This window comes from Lithobates pipiens, unplaced genomic scaffold (genome assembly GCF_037356315.1).
Source record: "Lithobates pipiens isolate NorthernLeopardFrog02 unplaced genomic scaffold, aLitPip1_a1.2 Scaffold_1, whole genome shotgun sequence".
Taxonomy (NCBI): domain Eukaryota; kingdom Metazoa; phylum Chordata; class Amphibia; order Anura; family Ranidae; genus Lithobates; species Lithobates pipiens.
This window is the reverse complement of record NW_027507685.1, coordinates 132533049-132549284: the sequence shown is the minus strand read 5'-3', so window position 1 is coordinate 132549284 and position 16236 is coordinate 132533049. Positions and strand designations below refer to the sequence as shown.

Sequence of the window (16236 nt, the reverse complement as noted above, 5' to 3'; positions counted from 1 at the left end):
TATTATCCTGACTGTGCATCATATGATGTCCAGCAGGATAAGCCACTAGCGCGTGCCCGTGGGGGCGTGCAGTGATCGGTGGTGTGTCGCTCTGACACACAGCATCTCCGATCTAGGTAAGAACATTTGACTCTTTACCATGTGAGCAGCTGTGTCCACCCACAGCTGATCACATGGTAACCAGGAAGTGCCCTTTATAAGCTTTTCCTCTACTCGCGCTGACAAGGCATGGGTAGAAGAGACCCATCGAGGATGCTAATCAGTGCCAATAAGTGCCCCTTAGGAATGCCAATCTGTGTCCATCAGTGATGCCTGTCAGTGCCTCTTAATCAGTGCTACCTATCAGTGCTGCATATAAGTCCCTTATTATCAGTGCTGCCTCATCAGTACCCATCAGTGAAGGAGAAAACTTATTTATAATGTTTTATATCAAAACGAAGAAAAACTTTTTTTTATTACTCAAAAATTTTTGTTTTATTTGTAACATAAAAAAAAACAAAAACCTCAATGGTGATCAAATACCACCAAATGAAAGTTCTATTTGTGGGGGGATGATAAAAATTTTGTTTGGGTAAGAAGGGGGTGAAAGTGCCCTGTATTGAAGTGGTAATGTTGGCAATACATTCTGGTAATATGTCCAATGGCATTTTCAAGTTGTACTTCTGCTTTTTAAAAAGCATAATACTTGTTTGTTTATGAAACATGGTTTTATTTATAAAGACATTATATATCACAACGACTAAATCTGTCTGTTGTGCATGTTCAGACCTTTATACCATAATATGTTATTCGATTTTTACCCCAGGAGTGTATAATAAGTGTGGCAATTCTAAAGAAATGCTTAAATAAAACAGCCTCAACTCAGCTCATTGCCACTTTTTTGCCTGCCAGGGATCTGATCCATAAGCAGTGTGTCTCTTCTCAGTGCTAATACCAAGTCCCTGCAAATCTTCTGGATAACCTGAGAAGTGGTGGGTGTGATACAAGCCAGTCCTGATATCATAGATCATAGTTCCAGTTTAAGCATCATGCATGGGGGGGGGGGGGGGGGGAGTTGGTAGGTAGCAACAGACTGTGTTGAGGGTATTTTACCTAAGTGACTCCCCTAGACGATCGGAATGGTGCCATTATTTGCCATACATGCCATTAGGTGTTCACAGTACCCATTACAGTCTGGCTTTAATTTGCAGCTACCTGTGTTTTTGCAGCTCTGAATTTGATCATTTGTATGACTGATCTACAACCTATTGTGATCTTCATGAAGTGCTTACCGTATTTGCCGGCGTATAAGACGACTGGGCGTATAAGACGACCCCCTATTTTTCAAGTGAAAACATAGGTTTTGGGCAATACTCGTGGTATAAGACTACCCCCCTTCTGAGGCAACACCATTTTAAAAAAACATTAGAGCGATTAAAAAATACAAAGCAAGAATGCCAACTACTCATCCGCCATGCTGTGTTATGTCATAAAGTAAATCAAACAATAATAACACAAACAGAGATCTATTGAATGTCACAACTCTGGAAAGTAGAATTTTTCACTAACCAAACCTATACCACTTTTGGGTTACATTCTATGGGAATTGTCCACCAAAATGCATTTAATAACCCCCCTGTCATATGTCCCAGATTTACCTGTCCCTCTTGGGTGCCTGAGACCTCAAAGGCAAATAGAAGGATGTATAGTAGTAGGAGATCAGTGAATGGATTTACCCAGGGAAGTATGGTGAGCGGTGTATTATTTTAATGAATACAACGCCTGCTTGGATTGGCAGAGGCTGTAGCATCATCAGCCCTTGCCTCTCTCTCTCTCAAAGCCAATCCGAGCAGGCTACTCTATGTAGCCTGCTCGGATTGGCAGTGGTTGTTACTCCAATCCAAGCAGGCTCTGTATTCATTAATAGAATACATCGCTCGCCGGGATTGGCTCAACGGCGTATACTGTTTGTTGCTGAAGCCACATACAGTATTAGCAGACATTTGGGGGCTGACAGCCATCGGGCAGCATTGTATACCTGTATACCCGGCGTATAAGACGACCACCAATTTTTGGGCATTTTTTTTAAGTGTAAAAGGTAGTCTTATACGCCAGCAAATACAGTAGTTTTCAGTAACAAACAGCAGAGCACAGGTGTGCTGGGTCATTATGTGCAATAGCACTTCTACTTGCAATTCAAACGAACCTGTGTACCTGACATTTTTTGTTGCTGAACAGAATATCTAATGGATTGCTCACGTTGTATGTCTGAAGTTCTACAATGTCCTCCCACTCTGCAGCTGGTATAAGGGTTCAGCTGGCATAGCGGTAACATGTTTAAAATTTCCCTAAAATCAATTTTAGTGGCAAAGTTGTCCATTGTGGATAGTACTAAACTCAAATGAAAGCGGATTCTGTGCACCTTTTGTTCCTTGTTGAACAGAACACCTGTTTGTTATATTTGCATCAACTGGCTGTAAATACCTCAAGGACACAGAGCTACAGTGAGAGAAAAAAGTATTTGATCCTCTGCTGATTTTTGATCAGTCTATAAATTTTAAAGGTAGGTTTAACAGTGAGAGACAGACAAACAACAAAAAATCCAGAAAAACATTTCAAAAAAGGTATAAATTGATTTGCATTTTAATTAGTGAAATAAGCAAAACATGAATTAGTACCTGGTGGCAAAACTCTTGTTGCCAATCACAGAGGTCAGATTTTTCTTGTAGTTGGCCACCAGGTTTGCACAGATCTGAGGAGGGATTTTGTCCAACTCCAACCAAGTCATTAAGGTTTTGAGGCTGATGTTTGGTATCTTGAACCTTCAGATCTCTTTAGATATTTTCTATGAGATTAAGGTCTGGAGACTGGCTAGGCCACTCCAGGACCCTAATGTGCTTCTTTTTGGACTACTCCTTTGCCTTGGCCGTGTGTCATTGTCATGCTGAAAAGACCCAATTTTCAATGCCCTGGCTGAGGGAAGGAGGTTCTCACACAAGATTTGTCCATCGTCCCTTTGATGCAGTGAAGTTGTCCTGTCCCCTTAGCAGAAAAACACCCCCATAAGCATAATGTTTCCACCTCTATTTTTGATGGTGGGAATAGTGTTCTTGAGGACATAGGCAGCATTCCTCCTCCTCCAAACACGGCGAGTTGAGTTGATGCCAAAGAGCTAGATTTTGGTCTCATCTGACCACAGCACTTCCACCCAGTTCTCCTCTGAATCATTCAGATGTTCATTAACCAAAACTTAAGCAAACTTCAGACTGGCCTGTACATGTCCTTTCTTGAGCAGGGGGACCTTGCTTGGATTTCAGTCCTTCACAGCATAATATGTTACCAATTGGTTTCTTGGTGACTATGCTCCCAGCTGCCTTGACAAGATTCTCCCGAGTAGTTCTTGGCTGATTCCTCACAGTGTACATGATCATTGAAACTCCATGAGGTGAGATCTTGCATGGAGCCCCAGACCGAGGGAGATGGACAGTTATTTTGTGTTTCTTCCATTTGTGAATAATCGCACCAACTGTTGTCACACTCTCACCAAGCTGCTTGGCAATGATCTTGCAGCCCATTACAGCCTTGTGTAGGTCTACAATCTTGTCCCTGACATCCTTGGACAGCTCTTTGGTTTTGGCCATAGTGAAGAGATTATAATCAGATTTTTTTGTTTGCTTCTGTGGACAGGTGTCTTTTATGCAGGTAACAAGCTGAGATTAAGAAAGTGCATCTAATCTCGGCTGGTTACCTGTATAGAAGACATCTGGGAGCCAGAAATCTTGATGATTTGAAAGGGGATCAAATACTTATTTCACTCATTAAAATGCATATCAATTTATAACTTTTCTGAAATGCATTTTTCTGTCTCTCAATGTTAAAATAAACCTACCATTAAAATTATAGACTGATCATTTTTATCAGTGACAAAACGTACAAAATAAGCAGGGGATCCCTCACTGTACATCTTTTCCTGCATTCCATAGATTATATTGCCATTATAGCTGTGTCATGATGAAACTTTATAGAAACGACATAGGGTTTTGTTTGAATAAAAAGCTAACCGACTTAAAAACCATCAATAGGAGTTTTTATTGTCTTAATATTAATGGTATGGGATTTTTCTTATCTAGTCATCATTTTTGTCCATTATTTTTAATTAAAGTAATAAAGACTTTTGCAATGCATTTTTAATCGGCGTATAACACGCACTAAAATCAGGGGGAAATCGGGGGTGCGTGTTATACGCTGATCCCCCTCCTTTTCTAACCTTCTGTGCCACTCTCGGCGGCTTTCAGGTATATTCGGCCGTTCTCAGCTATTTTCGGCCGTTCTCAGTGCGGCCAAAAATAGGCAACAAGGGCCGAAAATAGCCGAGAACACCCGAGTGCGGCCGAAAATACCCGAAAGCCACCGAGATACACAGGACATCCGCTCTGTATCCTGTGTATCCGATACACAGGACAGGACATCCGCTCTGTATCTCGGCAGCGCCATTTTTAAAATTACACTGACAAGCCTGCAATCGACTGACAAGGCTGCAATGCAAGGCTGCAAATGATACTGATAAGGCTGCATTGATGGGCATTTAAATGTAAGTTTTTTTTCCTTAAACTTCCCTCCTAAAAGTTTTTTTCTTTTAAATTCCCTCCTAAACTTGGGGTGCGTGTTATACGCTGATAAATACGGTACTTATCTTTTATATACAATATCATTTTTTGGTTTAAACCAGAACTGCAGGTTTTCTGACACTTGAACCTCTTAGAGCCGGTGCCTGCAGGCCCTTTAAAGAGTTTAGAATGCCAGGGGGCGGGGCATATGGTCATGTGAACCCTGTGATTGGCTTTCGCAGAAGTCACACGATCGACAAGCTTCCAATCGCAAGCAGCAAAGGGAGCTTTCCATTAGCGGCTGGTAACTGTGCTGGAAGCACGCGGGGTGCGCTCTCAGCACAGCTCTTTCAGCGCTATTGGATGCATGTATGCAGCCGCTCATCGCTAAAGCCCAGCTGCATATTTACATGTGCTCAGCACGAAGAGGTTAAACAATTTGTTTAGCCCAGCTTGGAGCAAATTATTATAATAATTATTTGCATTGCAGAAAGAACTGGCTCCTGCTTAGTCGGTAATATACTGTAGTAGCTTGTGCTATGTATAGTAGGAGGCACTGTGGTCCTGCAGTAGTACGAGACACTTTCCCTTTGCTGCCATATATAAAGAGAGCCAAGTCTTAGGGAATCTCCATGTAGAAGGGAAGTCTCTTGTACTGCTGTCAGAACACAACTCCGCTCACTGTACGTAGCAAAAGCTACTACAGCAGAGGTTGGTAACCCGTAGATCGTGGGTAGGTGACGGGGAGATCGCCGACCCTGTAACCTGGAGAGGAAGGATGGTGGGGGCGGCATTTAGTGAAACCAATGGGGTGCATTTTTGTGTAAATGCCAGCAATGCTCGCTTCACCTCTTCTCACTCCCACCAGCATTCAGATGCTGCAGGGAGGAGAATACAGCTCATCGGTTCCACTAAATGCCACCCCTCCTTTCTCTCCAGGTTCCTCTTCATTGTGTTGCCTGGCACCCCGTGTGCTCCCTTGGCCCCCACATCCACCTCCGCAGCACTGCTAGGTTCCCCTCCTCACCTCCCCCGCCAGCTGCTGCAAGAGATGTTTTAGGATGAGGAGGCAAGGGGCTGGTAAATATATAATTCACCGGCCTATTCCTTTTCTGAATAAACAGAGTCAGTGACAGGAACTAACTAACCATTCATTCGTTATCCAGTACAGCTGAGGCTGCAGACAAATGGACTGGGGTATCTCTGTCCTCAGTTCCTTTCTCCGTTTCAAACGTGAGACATCAGGGGTATGTTTAGACCCCTGATATTTCGCCAAAGCCCCCTAATGGGGCTCCTAAAAAATTTCCCAAAAAATTATATTGTAAAAATTCATTACAAAAACTACTGACATTGTCCACTGCTCTACTAACACTGACCTCTCTGTCAGACTGTCAACTGTTCTAGTAACAACATCTGCTACCCTACTGTCACCATTCACTGTCTACTTACTCTGTCAACTGTCCAACTGACACTGTCCACTGCTCTACTGACTGACATCTATATGTCATAAAGAAATAAAAAAAGACATCGGACCTCAGTTGGCCAGGTAGATCTCCATCTCTTAAAGGTTGCCTACCCCTGTACTATAGTATATTCCAGACTAAGCAGCACCCAGTCTGTTCGGGCACGTAAAAATGTGTTTGATCCAAGCTGGACCAGACAAATTATTTAAAGTGTCAGGAAACTTTTATGCTGCGTACACACGACTGGACTTTCCGGCAGAAAAGGTCCGGTGGAATCATTCCGTCGGATATTACGATCATGTGTGGGCTTCATCTGACTTTTTTTTTTTCCAAAAATTCAGACGAACCTAGAAATAGAACATGTTTCATATCTGTCCGACGGAAGCAATTTCTATTCAGAAAACCGTTCATCTGTATGCTGGTCCAATGGACCAAATATGACCCAAGGGTAGCTATTGGCTACTGGCTATTGAACTTCCTTTTCCAGTCCCGTCGTACATCGTCACCTTCAAAACGAACGGACTTTGGTCCGTTCGTGTGTGTGGACAAGTCCGTTCGGACGGAACTCCGTCGGAAAGACCGTCTGACCTTTTCTGACAGAAAGTCTGGTCGTGTGTACGCGGCATTAGGAACCAGCACCAATTTTAAGCAGAGAAAATGCACATAAAAACGGTCTATTTGCTGGTTTTAGCAATTATTTTTTCAGAGAAATTCATTATCCTCATGCAACCACTATACAAAACTTAAGCTGGGTATACATGAACAGTTTTTTGTTCAACCAGCAGGTTGAAGGAAAAAAAAAAAAAAAAAAAAAAAAAAAAACTGTCAGATTCCTACATTCACACAAAATGTGGACGGGGGAATATTCCCAGCCACACTATTGTGTATGTGTTTTTCATTTGGTAAAGTCCATTCATTCCAAAACTCACATGTTAAATGCAAACAAAATCTTGAATTACTTTTAAAAAAACATTCAAATGTTTTGAGAATTTTCATACAAATTTTTGTTAGAAATTATACTGGTGTATACCCAGCTTAAGGTAGGGAAGGGACTTGAACAAGTTTTCCATCTCTTGTTTTTGTCTTACCTACAGACACCAATATATTCCATTTCATAGGATATGGAAGTCTCCTCTTCAAAGCACTCTGGATTATCATTGCAGTGACAGTACCTGCAACACAGATAAGAATATAATATCAATTTTAATATAAAATATAATCTTATTAAGCTAGCACTGAAAGGTAAATGCGGAGCTGGACTGTCTGTCTATAATTGTAGCCATTGTTCAAAGTTGTAAATATTTTCATAGGACAATTATAAAATGCAAACGAAAGGAAATGTTGTTGGCTATGGAAATAAGACTGCTTTTGCAGGGAAGACTGTGCACTTATTCCAACTACAACATTAGCTACTACTGATGTCTACTGGGACTGCTTCTCTGATAATTGACAACATACTATTTATTGAACAAGGTTTAGTGCATGCAGCATATGTAGTCTCTCAGCGAACACATTGCAATCAGTAGGACCTGTCAAGGTGGACTTTAAGTTATCAACTGGCCATGATGGACTTTAAAGCAGTGGTCATCAACCCTGTCCTCAGGGCCCCTTAACAGGCCGGGTTTGCAAGATAACTGTAATACATTACAGGTGATATCATTTGATGCTCAGTGATTGCAGTATTCTAGTCTGCGTCTCCCCAAGGTAATACATAAAACCTGGCCTGTTAGTGGGCCCCCGAGGACAGGGTTGATGACCACTGCTATAAAGCGAATCTGTCACTCAAAGCTTCCTTCAGCACTAATCTGTCACCAGTGTTGTGTAAATTCAGTGCAGTGGTGAGTATGCATTGAAACAGTTTAGCCTAATTAGTGTCAGTGTTTGTGTTTAGGTGCGGAACGTTTGGTCTTAGGGTCTCACTTAAATTTATACTAACGTTGTGTGGATGGAGGAATCCTGCTGGATACACCAAAAAAAATAAAAATAAAGAAAGAATACCTGTCTATGGACAGCTTTAGGGGTAATATTACCTTTTTGCAAATTCAAAACATTTGATTTTACAGCGCTGTTTATTCTGTTTAGGCTGCACATTTGGGGGGAGGGGGGGGAAGCAATAATAGACAGCTCTATACATATGGCCCCTGTTGTGATCACTGTGCTGAAACCACTAGGCGCCGCAGGAGAGTCAGTTGGCGACAGCAGAACAAGGAGGAAGGTTTTTTTCCCTACCATCCGACTTTCAATTGGCATGGGAAAGAAGAGGAGGTGGGGGATGCTTGGGAGGAATGGACAGCTCTGCACTGGACACAGTGGAATAAGGAGCCAGGGGGCAGTCAGGGGCATAGCTTAGGGATGTGACATCTGCTCTCATATAGGAAGTGCCCCATTATTGAGGTGGATGGAATTGGGAATGTAAGCACAGCAGGATAGGATGGGAGTGAATAAAAGAGGGAAAAAGGTGGGAAGGACAAGGGTATTAATGGGAGGGGCAGGGCCGTCTTTAATATTGATTGGACCTAATATATCTACTTTTGGCAGCAGATTGATCCACTGGCAAAATGAAACTGATTTATGCATTCCCATCAATAGAAAATGAAACTATGCTGACAAAACTAAACTAACTGACTTTCTATATTACCAAGAATGTAAAGAAATGTGACCACCAGGATAAGATTAGATCACCAGAAGGAAACGGTGAGTCAATAAACTATTATTTGAATAGCAGTGACAATCCATCTTGATCATTTTATCTGGGGAAGAAATCATTTCAATAGCAGAAAGGCTCGATAAGTCATGTTATTACCTGTGATAAAAGTGGCCACCCCCTTCATGAAGGCTTGTGACTGACATGATGCATATCCTGATAAACCCTGCAAGAAATAGTGTCAGTGAGCATATCAATGACTTTCAATGTGCTGCAAAGTATCTGTCACTAATTGGTGTTCTCATGCTTTTCAAATGACTAATTCCAGACATACTGTCTTTATTTTTGTAGCTTTGATTGAGTTCAGATTTGTCAGGTTTTTATTTCTCAACTAATTTATATAACAACCGCCCTGTTCTCCATAAATACAAGCGCTCACAGAAATATGTGTATAAGACAGGAGCTGTGAAATTTCAATAAACCAATAATCTACTATTATTAAAGCAGCCGCTTTTTAAAAGTCATCAAAAATTGAATAACAAAACACTTATCACATAAAACGATCTCTAAAAAAACCATACAGATCCAGCAGCGATTATTACTGTTATTATTTTTATATATTTTTTTAATATTGAGAGTTTTTGCACAAAAGAAATTGCAGTTTAAATAATTAATCAGCGCTGCTGGATCCGTATGTTTTTTTTTTTTTTAGAGATCGTTTTATGTGATAAAAGGTTTTTATTTCTGTTTATTGCCCCTGGGGGGGGGGGGGGGGGGGATGTCCCTTTTTCTGATCCCTGTGACACTCATACATGAAAATCGAGAATACAGCTATTACCAGAAGAGGAATAAAAACAGTCTCAGATTTCTTAACTACAGGAACTAGAAAAAAAAAAAAACTTACAGTGGACGATATGGATACTCTAGTTACGGACTTCAAAAATCAGGTACTTACCAGTCCATTGAATCAAACGCTGTCTTCCTGTAGCTGATTCTTCTCATGGTTGGGGGTCCATGGAACAGTCATCTTGGATTTAGGAGCTAGCTGTGATTTCCTGATTCATCAAAGCTAACTCCCCACTGCCCATGCACACGATCATGTGAAAAAGAAGGGTTCTTGAGTCTGAGGTAAGGTAAATATTACTACTTTTTTCTTATCCCCTAAAATGATTGATCATTCAGTCCTTGCAGCACAGGGGGCAGGTGCTCATCTTGTGAATGGGCCTAACTACATTACATTTGTCTATTAAAAAAAAAAAAAAAACACGAGATCTTGGGGGGGGGGGGGGGGGGGGGGAGTTTTTTTTTTTTTTTAACCAGATGAATGTAGCCTCTTTGGTGCAAGATGAGAAGCGTGACGTCATCTGCTTCATCATGCACATGCGCAGTATGACAACATTATGAAATCTTGCAGATTAGGTACAAGATCTCTGTGAAGGCACTGATGACACTGTTTTCCCAGACTGGTATCAGTAAGGCTGGGGCTACATCCTCTGTAGTGATGAGCTAAGCTATCCCACCAGGAAGCTTTAAAAGTTGACATCAAGTCATAGGCAGTGAATGCATTCCCCGCTCTACAGCTGCATGTACACAAGGGAAATATAGAAGTGTGGCTGTGGGGTAGAGAATTCCTCCACTGCCTATGATTGACTGTCCGCTTTAAAAGCTTCCTTGGGGGCATAGTTTAGGAGGGTTCAGATTCATGCCCTTGTCCTGTTAGATTAGCGAACCCAACAGAACAGCGAACGGAAGTGACTGACCAAAATACTCACTGTGCATGCGTTCTACCCCTAGCAGGTTTGCTAATCTGATAGAGCACCTGCAGTCAGAAGGTTACAGCAGACATCTTGTTACACCCAGCCAAGACTTGAATTTCACGCTCAAAGGCAAAAAAGTGAGCATATATGCTTATATACAGTATTTTGAAGCCCGTGCGACTGTTTTGATGTTAAATTTTGAAAGCCTGCAGTCAGAAGGTGGTGACGGCCATCTTGGTACACCCCGCTTTGCTCAGTGCCAATCTTATAGTGATAAGGTGCTGACTGACATTTTTCAACACCCTCACTCGTAGCAGTGTTCTGTCAGATTAGCAAACCCTTATTGCAATAATGAGTGTGAAATTCAAGATCTGGCTCCATGTAACAAGATGTCTGCTGCCGCCTTCTGAATGCAGGTTTTCTGTCAGAGTAGCAAACCTGCTAGGGGTAGAACATATGCGCAGTGAGTATTTTTGGTCAGTCAGAATACCCAGAATATCACGTCCGTTCACTAATCTGACAGAAGAACTGAAGACACTTGAGCTCATCCCTGGTCATCGGTTCCTTCAAGGAAACCAGGTTGTGGACACGACAAAGGTGAGTAAGGCCCCTTTCACACACGGGCGATCCCAATAGGTCCCGTCTGTCAGTTTTTCAGGCAGACTTGATTGGATGGTCCATGTATTCCTATGGACCATTAAAAGGGGACAGAGAATTGGGACTTTAGATGAAGCATGCAGATGTAAAAGTTCAAATTTATTGGAAATCGGTTATTTTACATGATGGTAATCATGAGTAGGCATAAATATCCAATACAATTTAAAAAGATATGTGGCAATGTGCAATTATTGTATATATAATTGCTAGCAGTAAATATCAGATAAAACATATAGTAAAATTGGTCATGTAAAACATGTAATGAGCAAAAACACGACATATCGTAGCTCTATGCATTTTGTGGATTAATCCACTCTTCAGGACGGGACCCATCCTCCTCCATCTGGCTGGATTGGAGAGTAGGGATGAGCTCAGGCGTGTTCGCATGGACCACGTGCAGAGCCCGCCAGGAAGTTGGCGCAGCGCTGCGCTAATCACAGGCAGTGAGACATTGCCCTGATTCGTGGCTGCAGAGATCGGACAATGTCTCACTGCCTGTGATTAGCACAGCGGGGCAAACACATACTTCCTATCCACCTGCTCTGCTCAACAGGGGGGGGGGGGATCAGCCGACAGGAAGCTGGTCCCATTGGCTACCTATCTGTAGCCCAAACCGACAGCAGTATGTCACAGCTCAGTCTTTGTGCTGAGGGCACACTGAGCGAGCGCACTCAGCACAACAGCTGACTAGCGATGCATATGTGTGGTGTGTGGGTGCTGAATGTCACCCTTCTGTTGCTGCACATGTGTGTTGGGTGGTTGAAAAGGGGTTAAATGGGTAACATCCTCTATGAACACTCAGCCTCATGACTCTGAATTCCAACTACAGTTCATCATTTCTCTGTAATTCCCCCTCCTAGATGAGTAAAGTGTACTGATATGTAGAGGTCACATTCCGAAACATACACTCAGCAACAGGAATGTGTACAACACCACACCACAGACTACATGTCCCAGCATACCCACCCAGCCCCTCATCACTAAGTACTACCATCACCTCCCCTCCCCCGCTGCAGGAAATGCTGCTCACAATCTGAGGGCTTGCCATAAAATGATCGCTTTCAGAGTTCCTAATATATATACACACACAAAGTTTTGAGAACTATTTTATAGTGTTTTTTTTTTTGCTTTGACTTTGCTTGACAAAAGTGTGTGTGTGTGTGTGTGTGTGTTTATATCTTTTAAGTGTATACAGGTAAAAGAAAACTATAAAATAGTATATAGTTTTTTTTCGTTTAAGTGTATACAGGTAAAAAAAAAAAAAAAACACACACACACTATAAAATAGTTAATTATATATAATATAAATACTTTCAGAAAGTGTGTGTGTGTACTCGCATACTAATTCTTCCCTGTTTTCACATTGTAATTTTAATCATGTATCTGAAGATGTTCCTCAGTGTGGTGCATGCTGGGATTGGTAGTTCCTCAGTACTGAGCTCTCTGTACAGATAAATCTGCCATACATGGCCTCAGACAGCCCGTCCCCACCACACACCGGGTGCCTAGCCGCCACCTCATCGTCGACCCTTGATAAGCCTAGGTTCACCATCAAGCTGATCTCCGTCCCTGTAGAATCCAACCTTCTGCGGACCAAGCAAGGACAGAACACTTCCGTGTTTTGTGTTCAGAATCAGAGCAACGCCACCTACAGGTCAGAAGAATATAATACTCAGAGACTGATTCAGGCGGAAGTTACATACCATATATATATATATATATATATATATATATATATATATATATATATATATATATATATATATATATACACACACACAAGTTACATACAATACCAGAGAATCAGATCATATCTTTTGCTGGCTGTCCCAGGAACACCAGAAAAGGCTGTTCACTTTGAAAGATAATTATCCCCAATGAATGTGGTGAAATTTCACTTTGCAAAGAATACCTGATCAGGTCCAAGGAAAATTTTAACCACTTACCAACCAGGCCAATTCTGACATTTCTCTCCTACATGTAAAAATCGTAATTTTTTTTTTTTTGCCCGAAAATTACATAGAACCCCCGCAACATTATATATTTTTTTTTTAGCAAAGACCCTAGAGAATACAATGGAGGTCATTGCAACTTTTTATCTTGCATGGTATTTGTGTATCAATTTTTCTAATGTGTTTTTTTTTGGGGAAAAAAAAAACAGTAAAGTTAGCCCAATTTTTTTGCATAATGTGAAATATGAAGTTACGGCGAGTAAATAGATACCTAACATTAAAATTGCACATGCTCATGGAATGGCGCCAAATTTCTGTACTTAAAAATCTCCATAGGTGACGCTTTAAATTTTTTTTTACTGCTTACATGTTTTGAGTTACAGAGGAGGTCTAGAGCTAGAATTATTGCGCTCGCTCTAACGTTCACAGCAATACCTCAAATGTGTGGTTTGAACAGCATTTTCATATGTGGGCGGGACTTAAGTATGCGTTCGCTTCTGTGTGTGAGCACACGGGGACAGGGGCGCTTTAAAAAAATGTATTGTTAATTTTACATTTTTTTTTGGTTTTAGTTTGACACTTTTTAAAAAAAAAACTTTTTTTGATCATTTTTATTCCTATTACAAGGAATGTAAGCACAACATAAACATCCCTTGTAATAGGAATATGGCATGATCGGTCCTCTTTACAGTGAGATATGGGGTCAATAAGACCAATCATCTCACCTCTAGGCTGGAACGCTCATAAACGCTTATAAACGCTCATAAACAATTAGTGTTCGGCATTCTATTTTTTCAATTCATTGTGGGAGTTTGGAATGCACTGTGGGATTTTTGGAGTGTCTTCTGTGTATTTTTATTGAAAACGTCCATAAACACTAACACTAATAAATGGTAGTACAAAATGCTGTTAAAAGCACGTTAAAAGCACAATGTAAAAATCCCTTGTAATAGGAATATGGCATGATCGGTCCTCTTTACAGTGAGATATGGGGTCAATAAGACCCCACATCTCACCTCTAGGCTGGAAAGCCTGAAATAAAAAAAACTATCTCGGCTTCCCAGCCGAGGCGGCACCGTTTGAATGCAGAGGCGGGGCGTGACGTCATAACATCGTGCCTGGCCTCCGAACGATCATAGAGACAACCATCTGGTCCACCGGAAATCTATATAGTCACCATCTGGGGCTGGCAGATCCGTTCTCCGACTCACCAATGGAAGCGGCGAGTTGGTAGAAACACCGGAAACACGATCGGACTTTGTACAAACTTTCCCTTGGATTTTTGTACAAAGGGCGTCGGCCTTGAGCTTGTATTGCATACACACAGCAGGACTTTTTCAGCCAACTTTCACCAAATCATGTGGTTTTTTTGCTCTTTACGGCCACCTTTGGTCAACTTCTGTATTGTTGTCTGATCTTTTGCATTGGTTCTGAGCATGCCTGTTTGTACTTTGTACAAAAGTCCTATGGTTTTCTGTACACACGATCAGACTTTGCTCCATTGGACTTTTGTTGCCAGAAAGTTTGTTCGTTGGCACAGCCAATAAAAGTCCAATGAAAACCAAAAAAGTTTGTCCGATGGAGCGTACACACGGTCGGATGTTGCTCCAAAACAGCTGATTTACATGTTTTGTTGTCAAAAAGTCTGATCGTGTGTATGGGCCTCTAGCAGCCACTGTCCAGCCCAACAGTCACCAGAGCTCACCCCAAGCCTGCTAAGAAGTTCCCGAATCAAGCCATGGAAGCTGCCATTAAGGTGAAGTGCTAAATTATTTTTGTAGAACCAGCTGGGTTAGTGTCCACTTGTTCTGTGTCATGATCTGTCTGTAATCAGTGCTTGCAGATTACTGTTTAATTACCAGTATCCAGCAATTCTGATAAGACCCCAGACCAGGACAATTATACTATTTCCCAGGCGGCTGTCCGTATTCACTATTCCACTTGATCCCCTCTGAGCCGGCGGATAACAAGTCCGTCTCTCCAGGGACGGACCTGTCAGAGTCCGCTCTCCCCATGGGGGGGATCGGATGGCCACCTGCCCGTTTTCATCCAATCCACCAGACGGATGGAAAATAGGACATCCATCCTTCTGGATTTTGCGGAGCGGATCAGATGTCAGCGCACATGTCACCACTGACACTCGATGCTCCATAGAGCTGTATTGAGCGACCGTTCAGAGCCGCCAGAAAAATCTGACAGGGGGATCTGAACAGTCCGCATGTGTGAGGCTACATGTTTTGATTGCAAAGGAGATGAACGGCTGCAAGAATTTATTGCTGACCAATAAGGATGAGGTCAGGCATGTTCGCACAGCCCACATGCAGAGCCACCAGGAAGACGGCCCTGCGCTAATCATAGGCAGTGAGAAATTTCCCAATGCGCAGCTGCAGAGATCGGGAAGTGTCTCATTGTCTGTGATTAGCACAGCGCCGTCTTCTTGGCGTGCTCTGCATGCGGGGTGTGCGAACACGCCTGAGCTCATCCTTACTGACCAAGCATGTGATCAGTTACATATTCTTTAAGGTCAGTTACAAATGTCTAAAAATCTCTCCATATCTCCCAACTGTCCCTGATTTTGAGGGACTGTGCCTAATTTGGAGCAATAGAATTTCTATGGTCACAATAGAAGTTATACAGCATGGACAGAATATCATGTTTATGCTGTTTTGCCCATATAAATGCTATTGTACCTAATACAGATGCTGTTGTACCAATATAAAGGCACATCAGCATCTATATGGGCACAACAACATAAATATGCTACAGTATTGTGTTCATATAGATTTTAAAATCTCCACTGGCTTAAGCCAATGCTGCACCATGCAGGTGTAGTGTTTTTTTTTTAATTATTTTTTTTTATTTTTTTTAATTGATTAATTGTATGTTTATTTATACCTTCACTTGCTGTAGTCGCTCGCAGCATGTGGCTTAGGTTGCCAAAACCAGGTACACTCTCTCCCCCAAAAAGTGCCAAATCTGGTAGTGGAAGGGGGGGAGGGTGCAAACATGTGGAGCTCTGCTTTAACACTGCCACAAGCCACCAATAGGGAGGATAGATTGAAAGTAGAATTCCAGCTTGTGCTAGCCTTAAAAACTGCCCCCCCCCCCCCCCGTCCACTTACCCCTAACACCTATGCGGACCAACCTATTTTCAGACTGTTATAATCTGGTCATGTT

At 42.0% G+C, this 16236-nt stretch overlaps 1 protein-coding gene across 1 annotated transcript in view; it reads right to left on the bottom strand.

The window, feature by feature from the left end:
• The window catches only part of TMEM141 (transmembrane protein 141), a 30765-nt gene extending 18010 nt beyond the window's left edge, over positions 1–12755 (bottom strand). Inside the window, exons 1-3 of the mRNA XM_077476989.1 lie at positions 12606–12755; positions 8853–8919; positions 7138–7221 (exon numbers count right to left, since the gene is read on the bottom strand). Of these exons, the coding sequence (XP_077333115.1) occupies positions 7138–7221; positions 8853–8919; positions 12606–12659 (205 nt within the window). The 5' untranslated portion in view covers positions 12660–12755. The remainder of the gene's footprint in view (positions 1–7137; positions 7222–8852; positions 8920–12605) is intronic.
• Between the last annotated feature and the right edge of the window lie 3481 nt (positions 12756–16236).